Source organism: Gopherus evgoodei, chromosome 3 (assembly GCF_007399415.2).
Source record: "Gopherus evgoodei ecotype Sinaloan lineage chromosome 3, rGopEvg1_v1.p, whole genome shotgun sequence".
Classification (NCBI taxonomy): Eukaryota; Metazoa; Chordata; order Testudines; family Testudinidae; genus Gopherus; species Gopherus evgoodei.
The window spans coordinates 146,910,419-146,930,446 of NC_044324.1; the positions used below are offsets into that span (position 1 = coordinate 146,910,419).

The 20,028-nt window shown below is 39.4% G+C and overlaps 1 protein-coding gene across 4 annotated transcripts in view; it reads left to right on the forward strand.

Annotated features, from left to right (window-relative positions):
• RYR2 (ryanodine receptor 2) overlaps positions 1-20,028 on the forward strand; it is a 737,385-nt gene that overhangs the window by 152,527 nt on the left and 564,830 nt on the right. For all 4 annotated transcript variants that reach the window (XM_030556966.1, XM_030556967.1, XM_030556968.1 and 1 more), the window contains exon 2: positions 13,600-13,719. In XM_030556966.1, the coding sequence (XP_030412826.1) occupies positions 13,600-13,719 (120 nt within the window). The remainder of the gene's footprint in view (positions 1-13,599; positions 13,720-20,028) is intronic.

Consider the following 20,028-nt stretch of genomic DNA (forward strand, 5'->3'; position numbering starts at 1 on the left):
TTGAAAGAAGGGTAAATATATTGACAGTGCAGTACAATGCTGAAAACAGATGGACATTGGAATAAGACTTGGTTTACACTTACATTTTTTTATATTGGCATGAAACCCCACATCTCTGCCCGAGACAGCTATGCCAACAAAACCCCAGAGTAGCTACAGCTATGCCAACAGAGTGCTTCTGTCGACATAGCTAATGTCATTCTGCGTGGTAGTGTTCCTACACTGGCATAAAAATGCCTTCTGTCGGTTTAAATGTGTCTCCACGAGATGGCTATGCTGGCATAGGTTTTGAAATGTAGACAGAGCTCTTTACTTTAATTTCACTCTAAGAAATGAGAGCATGCACACAACAGTGAATGAGTGTCTCACAGGGAATGTATTCCATTTCAGTTTTATTTAAGGAATTTTTAAAACTGTTCTAGCGTTTGTATTCAAAATAATCCCAGGTTTTAGTCAAAAGGACCGATCTCCACAGTAACATTTTTTCCTAACATACAGCTGAATAGCTACACACAAACTTTCCTACAAGCTAATCAATTTAACACACACTATTGTATACATATCTTTTATTTGCTCCTCATCCCCTGAAATTATGATTAATACAAACTCCTGCCATTGTATCTAGACAAAGCTAGATAGCAGTGATCTGAAGGGATTTCCAGGAAATTACAGTAATTAGTATGTGCTAACCCTACAGGGCAGAGGACTAAGGGATTATGGAATCTACTAATTAGTTTTGCTATTAAAATAAGTGATAGCCACAAGAGGAGGCAGCACCATTTTCCAAACAAAGTTGTATTGAGTGGATTTCGCTGGAAATATTTATATTTTGCTCCTGAAAACTATACTGTAATTATGATGTTCAAAACAAAGCACAGTGTGTCAACTTCTGGAACGATATTCTAGTAGGTTGCACCTGAACTGATATTCCGGAGACCTACGTTGGGAACTGGCACTGGGGGTGGGGGCAGCGTGCAGAGCCCCTGTGGCTGTCCATGCACCTAGGAGCCAGAGGGAGATGCCAGCAGGTTCCGGGAGCTGCGTGAAGCCAGGTCAGGCAGAGATCCTGTCTTAGCCCTGCTGTGCTGCTGGCCAGACTTTTAGTTCCCTGGTCAGTGGTGCTAACTGGAGCCATCAGGGTCCCTTTTCGACTGGGCATTCTGGTCAAAAACTGGACACCTGGCATCCCTACATAAAGATGTTGAGGATAAAACTCTTCAGTAGTTGAGACTCCCAGACACTACAGTAATGAAGGCCATTACTAGATAGATGGTGTAGTTTGAAGCTGCTGGTAAGCAGAGGAGGGATGAAGAATTTGTGAAGTTCCTCCCCTTAGAAAATGTTTAGGGAATACCTAACACTTTGGAACGATCTGGCCCATTTCAAAGGCTCTTAAAATTATTTTATGAGCCTTTGGGATAAGTCCATCTCTGACAGGAAGAATTCAACAGATTCTGGAGAGATGGTGATTGTTTTAGAAGCTTGAAAATCACTCCAAACTTGCATCGAATGCTGTGGCAGATTTTAGCAAGAGGTACCCAGGAATCCCAAGATGTCCCTCTAACATGTTACTGCAGTGTAGAAGAGAAATTCTGATCCACACTTGTAACTGTGTATTTTACATCCCTTTGACTGCTGCATCTCTAAAACTTAATTGTGAAATCTGATTCAGCACTCTGAGAGTTGACTTATTCTAATTGCTCTTCTTTTTCATAGCTAGATGAAGACTGTGATTCTCTAAATCTTGTCTACTTTTAATTGCATTTTTTAGTCCAATAGAAAACCATAATTTTGAGGGCTGTTTGTTATTCTTTTGGTTTATTCTAGAAGTAGATTAGCAACAATTGCTAATACCTGATCATCTGGTTTCAGTCTGACAGTACTTAAGTGGAGGTGGTGGAGCAAGACTTGTTCCTTGTTTACACACTGGGGAAATGTGCTCTACGGGGATATGTTTTCTAAACTGCATTAACATGTTATGTATTGGTCCATGTACACCCTGCTGGTGCAAACTAGCATGCTTTAAAGTAATACTGTTTCACCTAGCACTGTGTTAAAGTGCCCCAGCAAGGTCTACATGGGCTAATTAATGCACAACATGTTAGTGTGCATCAGAAGTCACAGGCCTGTGCAGCATGTTACCCTACCATGTAGATAAGCCCTTAGGCTAGTGTGTCAAATTAATTCCTCATGTAAATAACTGAGTATTCCACTGAAGTCATGAGCAGAGTTACACTAGTGATGAATTTGACCCAGTATGTTTTGAGCAGGGCTGTTCCGTAGGGGAAATCAATCCTGCAGCTGATTTCATGTAGAATTTGATAAACGTATTTTATAGAAAATATCTTCCACCACATCTGTCAACAAAGTTAGATAACAGGGTTGCCATTGTTAACAACGATTGTAGACAGATATAATAATTGTTATTAGAAACTGACAACTGAACTTGGCGTTTCCAAGCTTGAGGGTCACGAAGATAATCAGTGGAAAAGTAATAACATTTTCATTTGAGATGACTCATTTATCACTTCCAAGAATATTTATATTAGGAATCCATCAAGAGCTCACACACACAAGCTCATTGCATCCTGAAACCAAATTTGAGACTGATTCATATTGACTCAATATGATAGTCTATGGAGGAAACTGTATAACATGACTATACGCATATGCAGAAATCTGTTTTCAGTTTGCCATGCACCATTAGTGTCACTAGAGAACTGTGGATTTGTAAGGATCCACAATTGAGGGTTACAGCTGTGACTGAAGAGCAATGCTGTCAGTTTTAACTTAGTGATAGTAGGTGGGTGAAGTAATATCTTTTATTGGACCAGATTCTGTTGGTGAGAGAGACAAACTTTTGAGCTTACACAAAGCTCTTCTTCTGGTCTGGGAAACGTACTCCCAGTGTCACAGCTGAATGCAAGATGGAACAGATTGTTTAGCATAAGTAGTTAACTCATATTTCAAGGGATCATTCAGGTGAACTGGCCCATTAACACTCCTCTGAGAAAAAGAAAGGGGGGGGAAGAGGCAGCTGTGATGGCAGCATTAGTGGGTTATAGATTGTTGTAATAAGCCATAAATCCAGTGTGTCTATTCAGTCCATGATTTTTAGTGTCTAGCAAAGTTAAGAGCTTAAGCTCCCAGGCTTGTCTTTTTGAAAGCATTGTGCAGGTTTTCTTTGAGGATGAGGACTGATTGGTCAGAGATAGTGATTGCTTTGTGAAAAGTGTTCTCCCACAGCTGATGTGGTGTTTTAGTCTTTACGTTTTTTTAAAAATAATTTTCCTGTGTGAGTTCATTTGAGAGCATAGTGATTGGTTTCACCCACATAGTTGTTGGGGTGTTTAGTGCATTGGATAAGGTATACCACCTGTTGTGATGGATATGTCAGACCCATGGATCTGGAAAGATGTGTTTGTGGGGAGAATTGGTCATTTGTAGCAGTGGAGAGAAGTCCGTAGGCTTTGCATCTGCACTGGCAGGGTCTGGTGACATGTAACTCAATGTAATTTAAAAGAAAGCACTCTGATGACCACAGAAGGTAATCAGGGGCGGCTCCAGGCCCGAGCACGCCAAGCGCATGCTTGGGGCGGCAAGCCGCAGGGGGTGCTCTGCCGGCGCTGCGAGGGCGGCAGGCAGGCTGCCTCTGGCGGCTTGCCTGCGGAGGGTCCACTGGTCCTGCGACTTCGGCAGACCTCCCGCAGGCAAACCGCCAGAGGCAGCCTGCCTGCCGCGCTTGGGATGGCAAAATCACTAGAGCCACCCCTGAAGGTAATCTTGTTACCCAAATGTGCTGAACTTGGCCAGTTTTACTCAGTTCTGTGCTGTGCTGAAGCCTACTAAGGTTCTCTTCATTTTGCTCTGGCAGCTCTAGAATCTTCTCTGCTGACGTGTGTTAGAACTCACACTTTGTGCTATGTCGATATACAATACTTAGATAAACACTCTGCTCTGCCATGTAATGTTGCCCTTTAAGAGGTGCCTCATACTTGGGGCTTGTTTTAGGCCCAGTGTATCCTTGCTCTGGCCCAGAAAGGTTTTATGCCATGCACTAACTATGAATCTAAATGTCCGGTCAATTTCTCTGCTGCCAGATAAATCTGGTGGGGTGGATCAGCATGATATAGCTGTAAATTTATAAATTAATAAAATGGTTAAATTAGAGAAAGCAATTTGGGAAAGGGAGTAGAACCAAGTGGTTTATGCTGCTGCTCAAGGCTGTATCGATTACTGCAACAAATTACCATCTACTAGAGTAGCCTTCAAAATTTCACTTGTACTCCAGGTGATTTCTTGTCCTGCGGGATGATTCTGTGGAATAACATCTAATACCTATGAAAATGACTCTTCATACAGAACAAGACAAATTATTAAAGAATCAACACTATGTATATCCTGGGTAGGCCAATGACAGCTTCTTTTTCTAGCTCTAGCATTTCCAACATCTCTAGGATTGTGCTGCTAAAGGGGAAAAGGGTGGGCTTGTGGCTAAAGTAATCAGGAAATCTGGGTTCTTTTCTTGCTTCTTCCACAGACTTCCTTTGCCTTCTTTGCAAGTCACTTACTCTTTTAATGGAGCTAATACCTACCTCCCCTGGGTGGTGTTAGGCTAAGGCAAAGTTTGCAAAGCATAAATTATTCTAAAGTGTTATAAGGCAGAAAATAAGTGGGTGGTGTGCAGTTGTCTTAATTTCTGTTGTAATACCTTAATTTAAAACAAATGTGTGAACCCCTTTGTCATTCATTGCACTCTGTCTAGCTGCAGAATGTTACACAGTTCTGCAAAAATAATGGTTCATGATTAAAAGTTGTGCTGTGGGCATGATTCTCTGCCTATTGAAATCAATGGAAAGGTTCCATTGACTACATACTAACTGGATCAAGCCCTGTCTGCGAAAATACAAAGGGGCAGAACTAAGTTAGCATGTGCAGCCATAACGTTTGAAATTTTCAAACATTGGATGCTTAATTTTTCAGATTTAACATATAAAATACTTTGGTATTTTCAGAATAAAGTAGTACTATGATGGATCATGAGCAACACCATAGTCAAAGTTGCATCAGATTTTTCATTTTGATGGGTTTTGTATTGGATAACATGATTACCACATCAGCATGTCATAATTACATTAAACCACTTTTTAAATCTTTTTAAAGCAGTAATATTGCTTGTTTATTTACTATATTCTCCTTGGGGCTATCAAATCCTGTAAAATATTGAGGCATCTGGAAAAGTAGTACATTGAATAAAATATCTGAATAATGTGGCCTGTTTTTAGTGGAAACAGAGCACTGGTGTCAGCGTTGTAAGATAGTTGGAAGACCTTGTAGCCAGCTGTGTGTGTTTGTGTGTGTGTGTGTGTGTGTGTGTAATGTAATATCTATTTATCTATCTCCTGTAAATAACTGTTCACTTGCAACAAACGTCTAGATTATATATCATCAATTTTTCATGCAACAACCTCAGTAGTAGAAGCTACAGTATTCTTTCTCTTGCATAGTTAAATCAAAAAACTTGGAACTAATAATCAGAAGGGGTTGGACATATGGAAGAAAAGTTTATTTTACATTTTATAGAAACAGAATAAATCATCAGATGAATTGTAGCTTATACAGTATAACAACATTATTTCCCTTATCTTTCTTTCCCAGGGTAACTTTATATAGGAAGAAACAATTTGATACCTTTTGTTTTTATCTTAACTGAACTATTCTGATGTACAAATGGAATAGTCAGTAAGCATTATGAAAATATGTATTAATCAATGATGTTGGGTTTTCACATTTGAAATGTAGCTACTTTAATCTGACAAGCATGTAATTTAATGGATTTTCAGGAAATGTCATATGCAATGTATATGACATGCATTTTCTCTTTCATCTTTCTTTTTGTACCATTGGTGGTCACCATACCAATTCAATAGTTAGCTGTTCTCTTTCAGTTAAAAGGATTCAGACTGAAAATAATCTGAAAAAGAGGAAGTGTGGCAATAACAATTGTTTTGAGCCCAATCAAGTGTCCTGGGTTTGAAGTTTTTCAGCGGTTAGACCCTTGTGAGACTCAAATTCTACTAAAGATATTCTCTTTTTAAAGCTGACTTGCAAACCAACTGCGTGATGTTTTAATCCACTCTTTCCATTTAAGCTGTAGACATACCGGCACAGAGGACGACAAAAAAGATAGATTGTACAGGTGGGTAGTAGAATTGAGTTGGGTAGGCAAGTAGCATGCAGGAAGGAGAAAGATTGACAGAGAGAAAGGAAGAGTGCAGTAATAAAGAGAGCTAGTTAATTACAGAGAAAATAGTTGGGGCAAGAAACACTGGCTTAGCAAGGGAATTTACTAACCATAGGCCAGGCTTAAACTGAAAAGTTAGATCAACCCAGCTGCACAACTTGGGGGGTTGGAAAAACAGCTGCATTTCACTTAAGAGCAGACTGCATTTTACTTGTTTAGCGAACACTTCCTCCACATTCCTTCCTTCTCAGAAGGTTGATGTGAAGCTTAATTAATATATGTAAAATGCTTTGAGATCCATGGGTGAAATGTGCTATTAAAGTGAATATTATTTTAAAAATCTGAGCCATATCTGAATGGATCACTGATACTGTTTCAGTGCTGAATGATTGACACTGTATGGTAAGCTGTGTAGAGTCTAGCCACTATGAGATGAATGTCAGTCTATGAATGATGTGAGAGGCAAAGGGCATGGTTGATAAACATTTTGAAAAGTATAATGCTTAAAGTTCAATGCAGAATTAAAAACGAGGCAAGATTGTTAAAAAACTATTATCAAACAGTATGTCAGAAATACACAGAATGCAAATGCTGATGGAGCATTTATGAAAGACAGTAGTGGGGCTGGTGGGGTACAGGTGTAGACTAAGCCTACTGAAAAATCATCTGTGGGAATTCAGTCAGCCAGCTGTAATCCTTTAAATAGTTGTAATATACTGAAGAGGTTAAGGATTAGTCAAGTCCAGGGCTTAAATTCTCAGAGTATTTCCTTGAGCCACCCCCTGCCCCCCAACATGCTATAAAAACTCCAGGGGGTTGAAAATAATTACTGGAGTTCCACTCCGGACAGCTCTGGCTGATTTCAGGCCCCGGTCAAGCCTAATTACTCATAGTGTTACTTTTCATGGCCTTAAAGGGGCAAAACCAAAATAGTATGATTATTTCAAAGAAATCATTCATGCTCAACTGTGACTTAAAAATGATCAATAAGAGAAATGATCTGATGATAATAGGTAGCATGCCAACATTTAAAAATGTGCCATTAGCCACTCTACACGATATGTGTGCCTCTCAGTAGAGACTAGGTAGAAGAACAGAAATTATTTGAGTGCTGCAGAAGAAATAAAGATTGATTTATTGGCTGTGCTGGCTGGCTTTTTTAATATTTTGCTACCTACAGCAAACAGTTTCTTCTCTTAATCTGGCCCTCTGGTGTGTTACTTTGAGCATGTAGTTTTGCCATGTCTTGTGCTGACAACCTTTTATTTTTTTAATAGTGTTGTATGGATACTGGGTTCTTTTCTCTGCTGAATCATTTAGTTGCCTGTGTAGTTCCACCAAGTAGAAATGTTTTATTAAGTAGCTTATAATGAACAGCTATATTGCATATTAAGATCCTACAAGTGATGACCCATGGCTTTGCTGCTCTGGTTTGTTTTATAGCACATGTGTGTGGTGTGCTGGGAGATTTGTGTTGAGTTGTGGTTGTGAGGTAGTTCTGAGAGACGTGTGGTGAGTTATGTAGGTGGTTAATGCAGGTTGTATGCTTCAGTGAGAGATTACTGTGTGTGCTGATTGTGTGTTGTGTCTGGGGTTTTTGTGTGTTTTGTGCAGGTGGGGAAGGAGGGTTGGCTGTGTTGCTTTGTGTGTGCTGGGGCTGGTTGGGTTTTGTATTGGGTTGTGCTAAGAGATTTATGCAGGTGGTGAGTGAGGAGGGTGTACTATGGAGAGGGTCTCTGTGTTTGTGGTTGTGTGTGCGGATTGTGGTGTGAGGTTGGGTTTTGAAGAACTGTGGCAGTTGAGCAAAGATAGACACCATCTCTACAGTCTTCCTCTACAGTCAATGAAAGTGTTGCACGCAAATTAGCTGTAGAGTATGAGAGGTGATTGGCTGAGTTACCGTTGATATCACAGTGGTCTAGGACTCTTGGCATGACATAGCTATGTCTTACTGAATCTGTACATTGCATGGGTGTAATTCCTAGTCGAAATAGCTGAGAAATTAAAAATTGGATGGTAACAGACCACAAAACTCAGTGATGATTCAACACTATGACATTCTGAACAGAGAGCTCTCAACCATGCTTGTAGCTGCTTCCCTTGCTTCAGACGTGTTAGACTTCAGGATGACACACAGAGTGACACTACTGAAATCTTATTATTTAGATTACTTGTTGCTATTGCCTCAATAGTAGTCCTGGCTTTTTCAGAGTGACTTTCTGGAGTACACAGTATGTATCCATTTTTCAAAAATGCAGCTTGAAGAGTACAAGTTATTTTAAGGAAAACACTGAAAAACGAGCAATCTGATTATAGTCCAGAAAGATGCAAGAGGTTATTGGAATGTCACACTGTTACATAATCAGCTGTTGCATCCTCTCCATTCTCTTTGGGACACTGTTGTTTGTTGTAATACAAAGCAGGATATCTTTTCGTTGGCAGAGACATCATAATTTAATGATTTATTTAGATACTGGCTGACATTCGAGGTCTAGTCTGGATAAGTGGATTAGACTGCAACCTGCTCATGACTCTCAAAAATGTGAACTTGTGGGTGGGTACTGCAGGGATACAGGTTCCTTTGTGAGCTTGGGAGGAAAGATGGTTTGTGGTTAAGACTGTGAAGAGGGATACTAGAGATTTAGATACAGTTCCTGTTATCTCACAGATACTGTGTGACCTGGGGTAGGTGATTCAATCTGTGATTGTTTCCCTCATGTAAAATGGAGATAATAATACTTCCTAACCTCACGGGGGATATTGTGACCTTTAGGGTAGATTTTCTCAAGGAGGAGAGAGGACATGGGCCATTCAAATGACTGTGGACAACTTACAGGGTGTATTAGGTATTTGGAATTATTGAATTCTTAAAATGATTGTTTTTACGGTGTTTTTGTCAACTGTTGTTGACTGTGCCAAAGGACTTTAAAACAGCAAATCAGGAGGGTAGGAGAAAAGTGATTAGGAATAGGAATATCTAATAAAATGTGATTATCTAACTTTTAGAAGGATGCAATTATACCCATCTGAGACATAAAGTGCTTTTTATCAGTTTGAACTTGACAGGTGACTGACAACTAAAATTGTGATGACAGAAATCCTCTTCTGCATAATAGATGGGGTATAAAAGTGCTCAGAAGGTTAAAGAAGGAATGGAACCAGTTCAGAAAACTTCCTAATTAAATATTTAAGAATATATTTGAAAAGTACATGAAGTGCTCATTAAATAGTGAGGATAAGGCATACTGCAGTCCTCCTTACATGAGGGCTGAGAGGAAATTAGAAATAGGTCTTTTGTCCAGTCAGGGTTTGGGGGGCGCAGTCTAGTGTGGAGGTATCTCCACTTGTCCGGCAACCCTGGGTGCCTTACGGTGCTGTGCTACTGTAGCTCCCAGCCTGGGATGCGCACAATCAGCAAGAAGCTTGCAGGTCACACCCTGAGGATACGGTTACCCAGCAAAGAAAAACCCCATGGCTGGCCTGTGCTAGCTGAGTCTGGCTCATGGGGATGGGGCTGTTTCATTGCTGTGCAGCCTTCTGGACTAAGGCTGGAGCCTGAGTTCTGGGATCTTCCCACCCTGCAGGGCCCTAGAGCCTTGGCTCCAGTCTGAGCCCAGAAGCCTGCACAGCCATGAAACAGCCAGGCAGTCCAAGCCCCATGAGCCTGAGTTGACTGACTGGCACGGGCCAGCTGTGGGTTTTCTTTGCTGTGAAGACATACCGTGAGTGTCTGTCTGCTTAGACAGCCCTGGTTCAGCAGCTCTGGCCCCAGCAGGTGATGCCCGTAGCCCTCTGCCTTGGATCTGTTATGAAAGTCTTTTTGTAGTGATTTCATAACTGCAATAATTAAGGAAATTCTATATTTTAACACCTATGGTGATAGGAATATGTTAATGGGAGAACATACCCTGATCTATAAATCTAAAAAAAATGCATTGATACTCAGAAAATGGTCTACTTAATGTTCTAAAGCAGTGGTTCTTAACCTGGGGTGCACACACCCCGTGGGGGTGTGAGATGCCCTTTCTGGGGGTGTGAGACATGCCAGATTTTTTTAGAAGGTAAATCATCAAAAACACAAATTAAGCACAGACACATAAGTACAACTACTTCGTTTCATCAAACCTATGTATGTATTAACTTTATACATTTTTTAACGATTACTGTAATATACAAACAAAAATATATCTAGGTTTAAAGAACTGACTCACTTCAATGATTTTTGATAAGGGGTGCAAGAACATATTTTGAGAATCAAAGGGATGCGGGCTGCAGTAAAGGTTAAGAACCACTGTTCTAAAGTCTATAGAAAAAGAATGAGCTTTTTTGCTGAGTCCAATTCTGCAGTGCAGTGATGGTGCAGATATGTCAGATTCCTCTAAACATACAGCCAGCAAAAGCAGAAGATTGAATTCAGGGTATTACTGTTTAGATACTTCTCTAGTGGTGTGCACAAGAATGAAAATTAACTCAACTGAGCATTATAATTAACTAAATCTGACTCTGATTTACTCTGACAAAGACATCAAATGTTTTGGACAATATGGATAATATGAGTTCCATCAAGTCCAAGCTGCTAACTAAAATGAGAGGCCCAACCACTCGATAATTGTACAGCATGTATTTCAAATTTATAAGATTCTGTATACATTGCAAAACATATCTGATTCACATTCTAGTCATAGTGAAAATCGCATGGCAATGTATTGAATCATAGGAAGTACATTTGGAAGGGTCTATTCAAACCTTTTTTATTTTTATTTATTTAGTTTTAAGATAGCATGCTTTCTTTTTGAGCTACAAATTTAAGGGCAACAGGCAACATGTTCCACTGCACAAGATAGCAAAATCAGAGAAAATTTGTATAAAATGGGTTAAGGGAGTGTGTGGAGGGGTGAGTCAGCTACAGTGTATGCTTTCTCCTACCTTGTAACTAACTATCAGCATCTCCTCCACACCAACATGTATTCTGGGATGTATGCCAGTAATGGGGGCATGGCCAAGTGGAAGTAGCAGTAATCTGGGAATGTGGTGCTGCGCTTCAGGGAACTGCATTTCTGAAGCCAAAGAATCCTTTTAGTTGTTGCTGCTTTAAGCAAATAATAACAATAGATGGTGCGCAAACACAAGACTTTTTTCATACTCTATGTCCAAGTGCTATGCAAAGGTGGACTGTCATTGCTGGCCCCATTATACAGAGTGGGACAGTGAGATTCAGAGAGATTAAATTATTTGCACAAAGATCGATCACAAATCAATGAGAGAGCTAGGAAGAGAACTTGCACTTCCTTACTTCCTTGCCTCTGGCGTAGCCACAAGGCTACACTGCCACTGTGCTTTGCAAACCCTGGTGGCAGGGTCATTGCAGGCAGTGGGATGAACCAATAGCAACTGGTAACAGTGCCTGCTGTTCTAGTGGGGTTTGGATTGGTTAGGGTTTGGGGACAGGAAGAGGAAAAAGGTTCTGTGAATGTGTTCTGTGGAGAAAGAGAGGACTGAAGTTTCCAGTCTGGTAACAACTAAAATTAACATTAATGTTTTTATTTTAATATTATACAACTAAGGCTATATTAGAAATTATTTTTTTGCCTCTCAATGAACAAAGCAGCTCTGAAGTACTGAAAGTTGGTGTTCAAGAGGCTCATGTGGATAGATACAGGGTATAAGAAGAGTTCACCCAGAGGAGAGGTACTAGTTTCTAGATACTTGATCTCCCAGCTCCTTTATGTGTGAAGCTAATTTACTGCTGTACTGAGACTTTATTTATTTTTGGGCAGTAAGATATTTCAGCAAATTCTTGAATTTTCAGTGCCAAGTAGCCATGTAAAATGCATTAGTAATGGGTCCTGGAAATCTATAGACTGATGCCAAGAATGAAGAGTCCATTGGTTCACATAGTGTAGGTCTGGTCTACACTGGGGGGGAGGGGATCAATCTAAGATATGCAACTTCAGCTACGAGACTAGCATAGCTGAAGATGATGTATCTTAGACTGACTGAATTCGCGTCCTTGTGGCGCGGGATCGATGGCCGCCGCTCCCCTGTCGACTCTCGCCTTGGTGGAGTCCTGGAGTCAACGGGGAGCAAGTTCGGGGATCAATATATCGTGTCTAGACGAGACACGATGCATCGATCACCGATAGATTGATCACTACCCGCTGATCCAGTGGGTAGTGTAGACATACCCATAGTGTATACAACCTTTCCTTGCATAGAAAAAAAAACTGTGAGCAGAGTAGATAAGAATTTTAATTTTTCCTGCTCCATTTCTTCTCTCCTTGTGAGTTCAATACACATTTAAGTGACTCCTCCCCAAATGTTATTACATGGTTACATACAGGTATATTATGTGCTTAATTAAAATTATCTTGCAGGCAGCGCATGCCTAGCTACAAAGAGCCACTTTAGTAAGTAAAGAGATTCTTGAGTGGATAAAATATTTCACAGGAGCGATTGTGATGCATAGCATTTCCTGGGAATTAACACCCCTTAACTTTACCGTACATCATTATCTCCAGCAACTTGAAGCTCAGTCATTTATTATTGGCATCTGATGAAAATGCTTGGTCTACATATGGGACATAGAAGAAATTTAGTGGCTTGTGTTTGATTAAGAACTGATTACCATAAAAATGAAATTCATATTTACGGGTTCCTACCTGCTTCTGGTTGCATTCATCAATACAATACACATTTTTGTTAGGTAATATTTTATCCACCTGATGTTAGGTGTGACCTTTTCATAGTCACCTGAATGACATTTATTATGGAAAAACTATCATGTGCTTCATAAATCGGAGTCAGCAAAGTGTTTAGTGTTTATTACATTACATTAGTACGTTATTTTTGTTTTGATGTAGTTCTTAAAAAGAAATGTGGTGTTAGAATATAAACACATTGTAGCAATGTTTTTCAGCGGCATCTGAGGCCCTAAAACTGGAAAGGGAGCCATCTGAAAGACTTTGGGAACAGATTCCTTTGCCAGATTGGGGTCTAAATTAGAGCCTGTGAAAGTCAAGGGCAATATTTCCTTTGTCTACAGTAATAGTAGGATTAGGGGCCCCAATCATTGTTGTGTCTATCCTTTGAAACAAAAATCAATATTAATAGATGAGATGTTCAATATAATTCAAAACAAACAAAACATCATGTATCTCAGCGCATTACTGTGATGATTCCCTCTGAATCATCCAAATTTTTCCTTCCATGAAAGAAAGCTACCCTGGGTTTCACTTTTGTTGCTGTTTGTGGCTGATTACTTTTGATTTTTAGCTACGTCTTTGTAAATGCTTCCCAAAGACCTATAAGATCGAACCCATAACCATGTTTAATTTTTGTCTTTTTTTTTTTGGTAGGATGATGAAGTGGTTCTGCAATGCACTGCAACCATTCACAAGGAGCAACAGAAACTGTGCCTTGCTGCAGAAGGATTTGGCAACAGGCTCTGTTTTTTGGAATCCACTTCAAATTCTAAGGTACAGCAAGCTGCCTGAATGTAGTGCTGTTTGTAATGTCATTAACAAGGAGGAAGATTTCTTGTTGGTACAATATTGCTTGCTGTGACATATAGTAAACAAGTTATCTAAAGTCAGGGGCAAGGCAAATAAATCCCCAAATACGTAATGAAGGTTTTAAACCCTCATGATGCTTGCAGGCTGAATTCTTTGTCGCTTGCAGGCTAGATTACTGCAATATAGTGGGTGGGGTGGGGGGCTACCCTTTGAAGCCCATCTGGCAGAGAGATCTCATTTTAGGATTTTGCTCCTTACTGCCAGTTCACCAGTGCGCTAATTTGGTGTGCTACAGAGCAAACTTAGTTCAGTGCTAAGATGCATTTCTTTAGTGTGCCATTGAGGCTGTTGCCAGAGGATATTTATCCCACCAGTTCACATATGTGATAAAAATAAGGGTTTATTTTGTGTTGTTTGCTTTGGGATAATTGTTTGTTTTGAATCTCTCTAATGTGACAAGATACACAGTCCTGGTGCAAATATCAAATAAATTGTATCCAACCTACGTAATGGTTTTCTATGATATACTACATACAGTATGCTAATGATGAGAAGAGATTTTTTACAATGAAGGTTGCTGTTCAACAGATGAGTGTTCACACACTGAGATTCAGTTCTGCATTCATAAACTTGGGTATCTCCACTGAAATCAACAAGAGCCATTTCTAAAGGAAGAAATTAGACAGCTATTTGTGTTAACTAATGTTTATTTATTGGTATTAAGTAGCATGTGTTTCTATTTTTATAAATATTTTTCTCTAGATAAAGTATAAATATTTGGTGAGTGAATTAAATGTATGAAAAGCATCTTGAAAGTAAGATCTCCAGAAGGGATTAGTATTGAGGTAATTAAAAAAAAATTAGCCTACCAACTTCCATAGCACCATTTTATCATTAAATACATCATCTCTCATATATTTCAGAGTAATGCTTTATTTTCCATGTCTCATAATTTTGACTGTATTATTCATCATCATAAATTTTTTTATTAAAATGTTAATGATTCATTATAATAGCAATGATCTGGATGAATTCATTTATGCTCTTCCATTTTAAGTGAGTCTTTTTAATTATAAATATACTTCAGGATGGAAGGAACTGCAGTATTAGCTGCCTCAAAGGCCAGAAAATCTAGTTTATTTAATGAGTGAATTATCATTGAGTAATTTTGGATAGTAAACATCCAAACCCATATAAAATGTTATAACTGTGAAGATAATGTATACATTTCAAAGCAGTTCCAACTCTTCTTCAATACCATCTTTTCCAGGTGCCTGATAAGTCACTATCTTCTCTGTTAGCTCTGTAAGAGTTGAGGGAGTGGGTGAAAAGGAGAGTAAAGGCCATCATTTTTAATTTTTCAAAGGCTCACAAATCCTAAAATGAGCCCATCTGGAGAAATGAAGAGTTGAGAGAGCCAGAGAATTATGAGACCAGCAACACAAAGCTAATTGAAACAAGAGAAAATGAGAGAGACATTATGAGCAAGCATAAACATTATCTCTACGATACTTAAGTATGTTTTGTTATTTAGGCAAGAGCTTTTAAAAGGGTTTTGTGGATATTGTGGACTTTTTTTCTCTTTGTACACCACCCAGCACAACTGGGTCTTGCTCCATGACTGGGGTCCCTAGATGCTACAGTAATATAAATAATAATCACTTTTTGAGAGACTAGACAAGGTAGATTATTAAAAAAAAAGTTAGAAGTCAACTATCAGTAAATGTAAATCAGTTTTGCCAGAAAAAAAACACTCGATCTCATCTATAGGTGTATAATAGTTCAGGTGAAAATTTTTTACAGCTACATTTTATTCTCAGTCCAAGTCAGCACAGACATTTGTGTCCTTGAACCAATGCTTAGGAGTGTCCAGACTAGTGTTTCTAATACATTTGAAAACATGCTAACTCCCTCAATCACATAACGTGAGGGAAACACCCTAGTCAAGACAAGCCTTCAGTTGCTCAAGGTTCACATTATTGGCACTTGTCATCCTCTAGTTCTCCAGTGGCTCTCCAGAGTTTTACAGGAGACAAAAGAAAAAAAACATAGGATAGACCAGTCTTGAATTTTTACTCTACAAGCAAGGAGAAAATAGAAAAACTTCCAATCCTACTTTATGTTGCTTCTTTGTGACACCTAAGGCACAAACCTATTATTTTTCTTTTGTAGGTGAATTCAATTTTAAGTAGTTTTCATGGTGTTACAGCTTGTAGAAATTTTTCTAAATTTTGGCAAAAAAAGTTCACTTGGGGGGGGGGGAAGGGGGCAATTTTAACCAGCTCTATTCCTTGCATGGAAAACCCAGACCTTAGTTAGGGTTTATAGAACCAAGGGACAGTTAATCCACTTCTGTTGCCGATAGGATCTGTTTCTTTGTTTTGAAAACCAGGTCGTTGTTTGTATATAGAAATCTCACTGATACGGAAAAGCTGTTATAAAAAATTTTATGCTTTCTGAAGTGAATCATTCTTCTTAAGATCTAAATGCATGATACTGGAGTAGTCCTTTCCAATATTAGCCCTCCAAAAATATTTTTCATCCTAAATGTGGAACTCCTTTCCCCCTTCCCAAACACAACCTTACAGTAGTCGGGAGTGCAGGATTGGAAATATTCAGCCCTCCACTATTGTTGGGTTTGAGTTTTGATGTTTCGTGAATCATCAGGGCTAGAAATGCCAGCTTTGTCACTAGAGAGTTAAGAACCCCTCTTTTCTAATGGCATAAGGGATTTTGTTTCTTCTTGCTGGCAGACCTTAAATATTATGACGTTATGATTTATAGAACTATTATATATGTCTTTTTAGTGTTTTTTAAAATGTACTGTTTATAATATTCTATCCCTCTGAACCCTCTGCATTTTGGACTCATGGAACTAAGATATCCTGGCTTTATAAATAGTGAGTATATATAAAAATAGTCTCAAAGATTTTAAAAATCTACAAAAACATTCTAAAATTAGGGGTTTTTGTAAAACATAAAGTAGGATGATATGGAGTGAAGGTTTTAGTAGCACTTATTTGGGGTAACATTGTTTGGAGTAACCCACCTCATGGTGATTCCACTAATTCGGTCATCCCAAAGTATTTAGTGAGATTCCAGAATTTTTGGAATTAGTTGATAGCTTGGGGGTCTGAGTGTTTGTCAGACTCTGAGGACATTGGGCCTGATCCAGTTCCCATTGAAGTAAATGGGAGATTTGCCACTGATTTCAAAGAGAGCTGGGTCAGTCACAAAGGGCTGTCTTGCTCCTACTGAAACCAGTAACAGAGGTGGAATTGATTTCCTTGGGAGCAGGCCCAGGCACAGAGTGTTTCCTTCTCCTTATTTCTTGTTTGCTTTTAGGTGTGCTATGCATGACCGGAGGGTAAGGGAGCTCCTGCTCCCAGTGGTGGTGGTATAATTATTTTATACTGTGGCAGTGCTCAGTCACTACCCCTAAGAGAAGATTCAATAATTGGTGTAATGAATTACTGAATGGGGACTGTCTACTAATCTGTTTATACATTGTGTAGTACAGTGGGGCCATGGTCTTTGTTGGACCCTAGATACTCCTGTAATAAACCTAAAAATAAGAGGAGAGAGGATGAGAGGTAACAATCAGAATATTATGCTGTTTTCTGCTCTGGCCTTCTTCTCTTTTCTCAATCATATCCTTTTGCATGTTTCACTCCTTCTATGAAGCTCACAACACAGACACTAACCCACATCAAACAATCTCTCTTCCCTAACATCTCATTAGAGAATAAGGGAGTTAGAACAGAATAACTTTCCTTTTATTTTTGTTATTGTATTTTAGACTCATAGACTTTAAGGTCAGAAGGGACCATCATGATCATCTAGTCTAGTGGTTCTGAAACTTTTGTCCTGGTTACCCCTTTCACATAGCAAGCCTCTGAGTGCAACCTCCCCCCTAGTTTATAAATTAAAAACACTTTTTAATATATTTAACACCATTATAAATGCTGGAGGCAAAGCGGGGTTTGAGGTGGAGGCTGACAGCTCATGACCTCCCTTGTAATAACCTCACGACCCCCTGAGGAGCCCTAACCCCCCCGTTTGAGAACCCCTGATCTAGTCTGACCTCCTGCACGTTGCAGGCCACAGAATCTCAACCACCCACTCCTGTAATAGACCCATAACCTCGGAAGAGTAACTGAAGTGCTCAAATGAAGATTTAAGGAATTCAAGTTACAGAGAATCCACCGTTTACACTAGTTTAAACCTGCTAGTGCCCCGTTCCCCCGGAGTCTCTGCCAATTTGACCTGACGGAAAATTCCTTCTCAGCACCAAATATAGTAGTCAGTTGCATCCTGAGCATGTGGGCAAGACCTGTGTGTCTTGCCTTCTCTGCATCTGTGTTCTAGCCAGGCTTCTCAAACTGTGGTACATGAGTTTGATGTTAATCAGCACACTTCACAACAATTTAAGAAGGTGGCATGTGAACTAATTCTGGGGACTGCTATAAACTGTAAATTCTTCAGGGCAGGGATCGTTGTTTTTTTTTTGTCTTGCATAGTACCAAGCATGTCTGTGCCTAATATAATAAATTATCTCTTTGGCTCCCACTGAGGGACAGTGCTTATGCATTGAGTTTTTTGTTTGGGTAATTCTATACTTGCTGTGAATAAGGCCAAGAGCTGATTCTGACCCCTGGTGGGTGTGGGTGTGACCTACTAGCATCATGTTTAGAAACCAACCGAATTTTTTCTTCGACTTTCATCGGCAAATTAATTCATGGAATCCAAAATCTGTGTTGGCAATCCTTTTTAGTTTTTCTGGCGATTTGCACCAATTGTTGAATATTTCTTAATGCTTGCATTACTGGCCTTTTAAAAAAAAAAGTGTCAACAAGAAAAGAACGGCTATGCTGTGGCCACTATCCTGTGTGCTCCTTGAAAACCATTTTAATTGTCTGTGTGTGTCATATTGCCAAAGTAATCTTGATATTTAATCTTGGAAAATTCTCTGATTTGGCACCGGTCAGGTCCTTGGGATGTTGGACTAGAGAGGTTCAACCTGTACTTAGTAAATTTACATATAGCTGCATGTATATTTATTTCCTTACTTTACAGCTATCGTTTAGACATACAGTAATATTAAAAAAAAACAGTTTTTAATAGTTTGGCAACATTCCATTTTCAATACAGCGTCATACCTCAGTTATGTTGGGTGGCCAGTATGTTTCCATGAGGGAAAGTATTTTAAAATACAAGCAGATACATTCTATTTCTATGTGGAATTTTGTATATGAAAATTATAAGACTAGATTGTGAGAATATACTGTTCTCCTCTGTAGGGGGTGGTGAGTAGCTGTGCCGTGCCAGGAGGAGCTTCAGAAAAGATCTCTCCCTCAGACACCTCTTGAGTTATGGTTCCTTTGGAGCTTCTGTCTTGTGCTGGGAGGGGAAGAGAAGGTATTATTGGCCCAATAGTAGATACAGCGTACTCCCTTCTCATCTCATTTCCAGATTATTCTATTCTGTTGGGTCCTCACCTGTGCACTTCCAGTTAGTCTAATCACTTAATGAACATCTGTCACTAGACTAACATCTTGTGACTGGCACAAGGGGATAGAAGCCATGCGTCCACCTACACCCCAGCTTACATCACTCACTTGTTCATGGAGGAACTAACAGATGCATAACCTCTGTTGCTGTCTCATACTGAGGCTCATAATCTGGGTAAGTCTGTCACAGCTGCATAGGGCCTGCAGTGGGGTCCTAATTGCTTACTTCCTTGCAGTGTTGTGCCAAGTCACAAGCATGGCCTTGGTAAACTAGCATACAATGAAAATATTGCCATTATGAGGCAAAAAAGCCAGAGTCTAAGCTGTGTCTGCAGATTATTTTATTTGCAAATAAGTACTGTAATAGCACTTGAGAGCACAAATATACAGAAGTTAGGTCAGCATGTAACTCATTTTCAGTCTGCAATGTATGTGTGCATGCTCAGTTATCTATTTTTGCATACGCACACGTATTTCACCAGCACTTTTTTTAAGTTGACCCAATGTGTATTTGATATGCTGCTTTACAGCAAACTAAAGCAATGTCCCTTTTGTATTTTAACTGGACAAGCTGCATACGCTGTAAATGTTTTTGCACTGGTTGTCCTGTTTGTGTTCACAAGTATCCAAATTCAACCTTCTTGTGCACATTCCTTATGGTGGAAACACACCGTTATGCAGTAGAACCGCGTGGAGAGTTGTGAATTATTCATATAAAGGGAATAAAATGGTGCTGTAGGTTCTCTGAACTGTACAGTAGAAC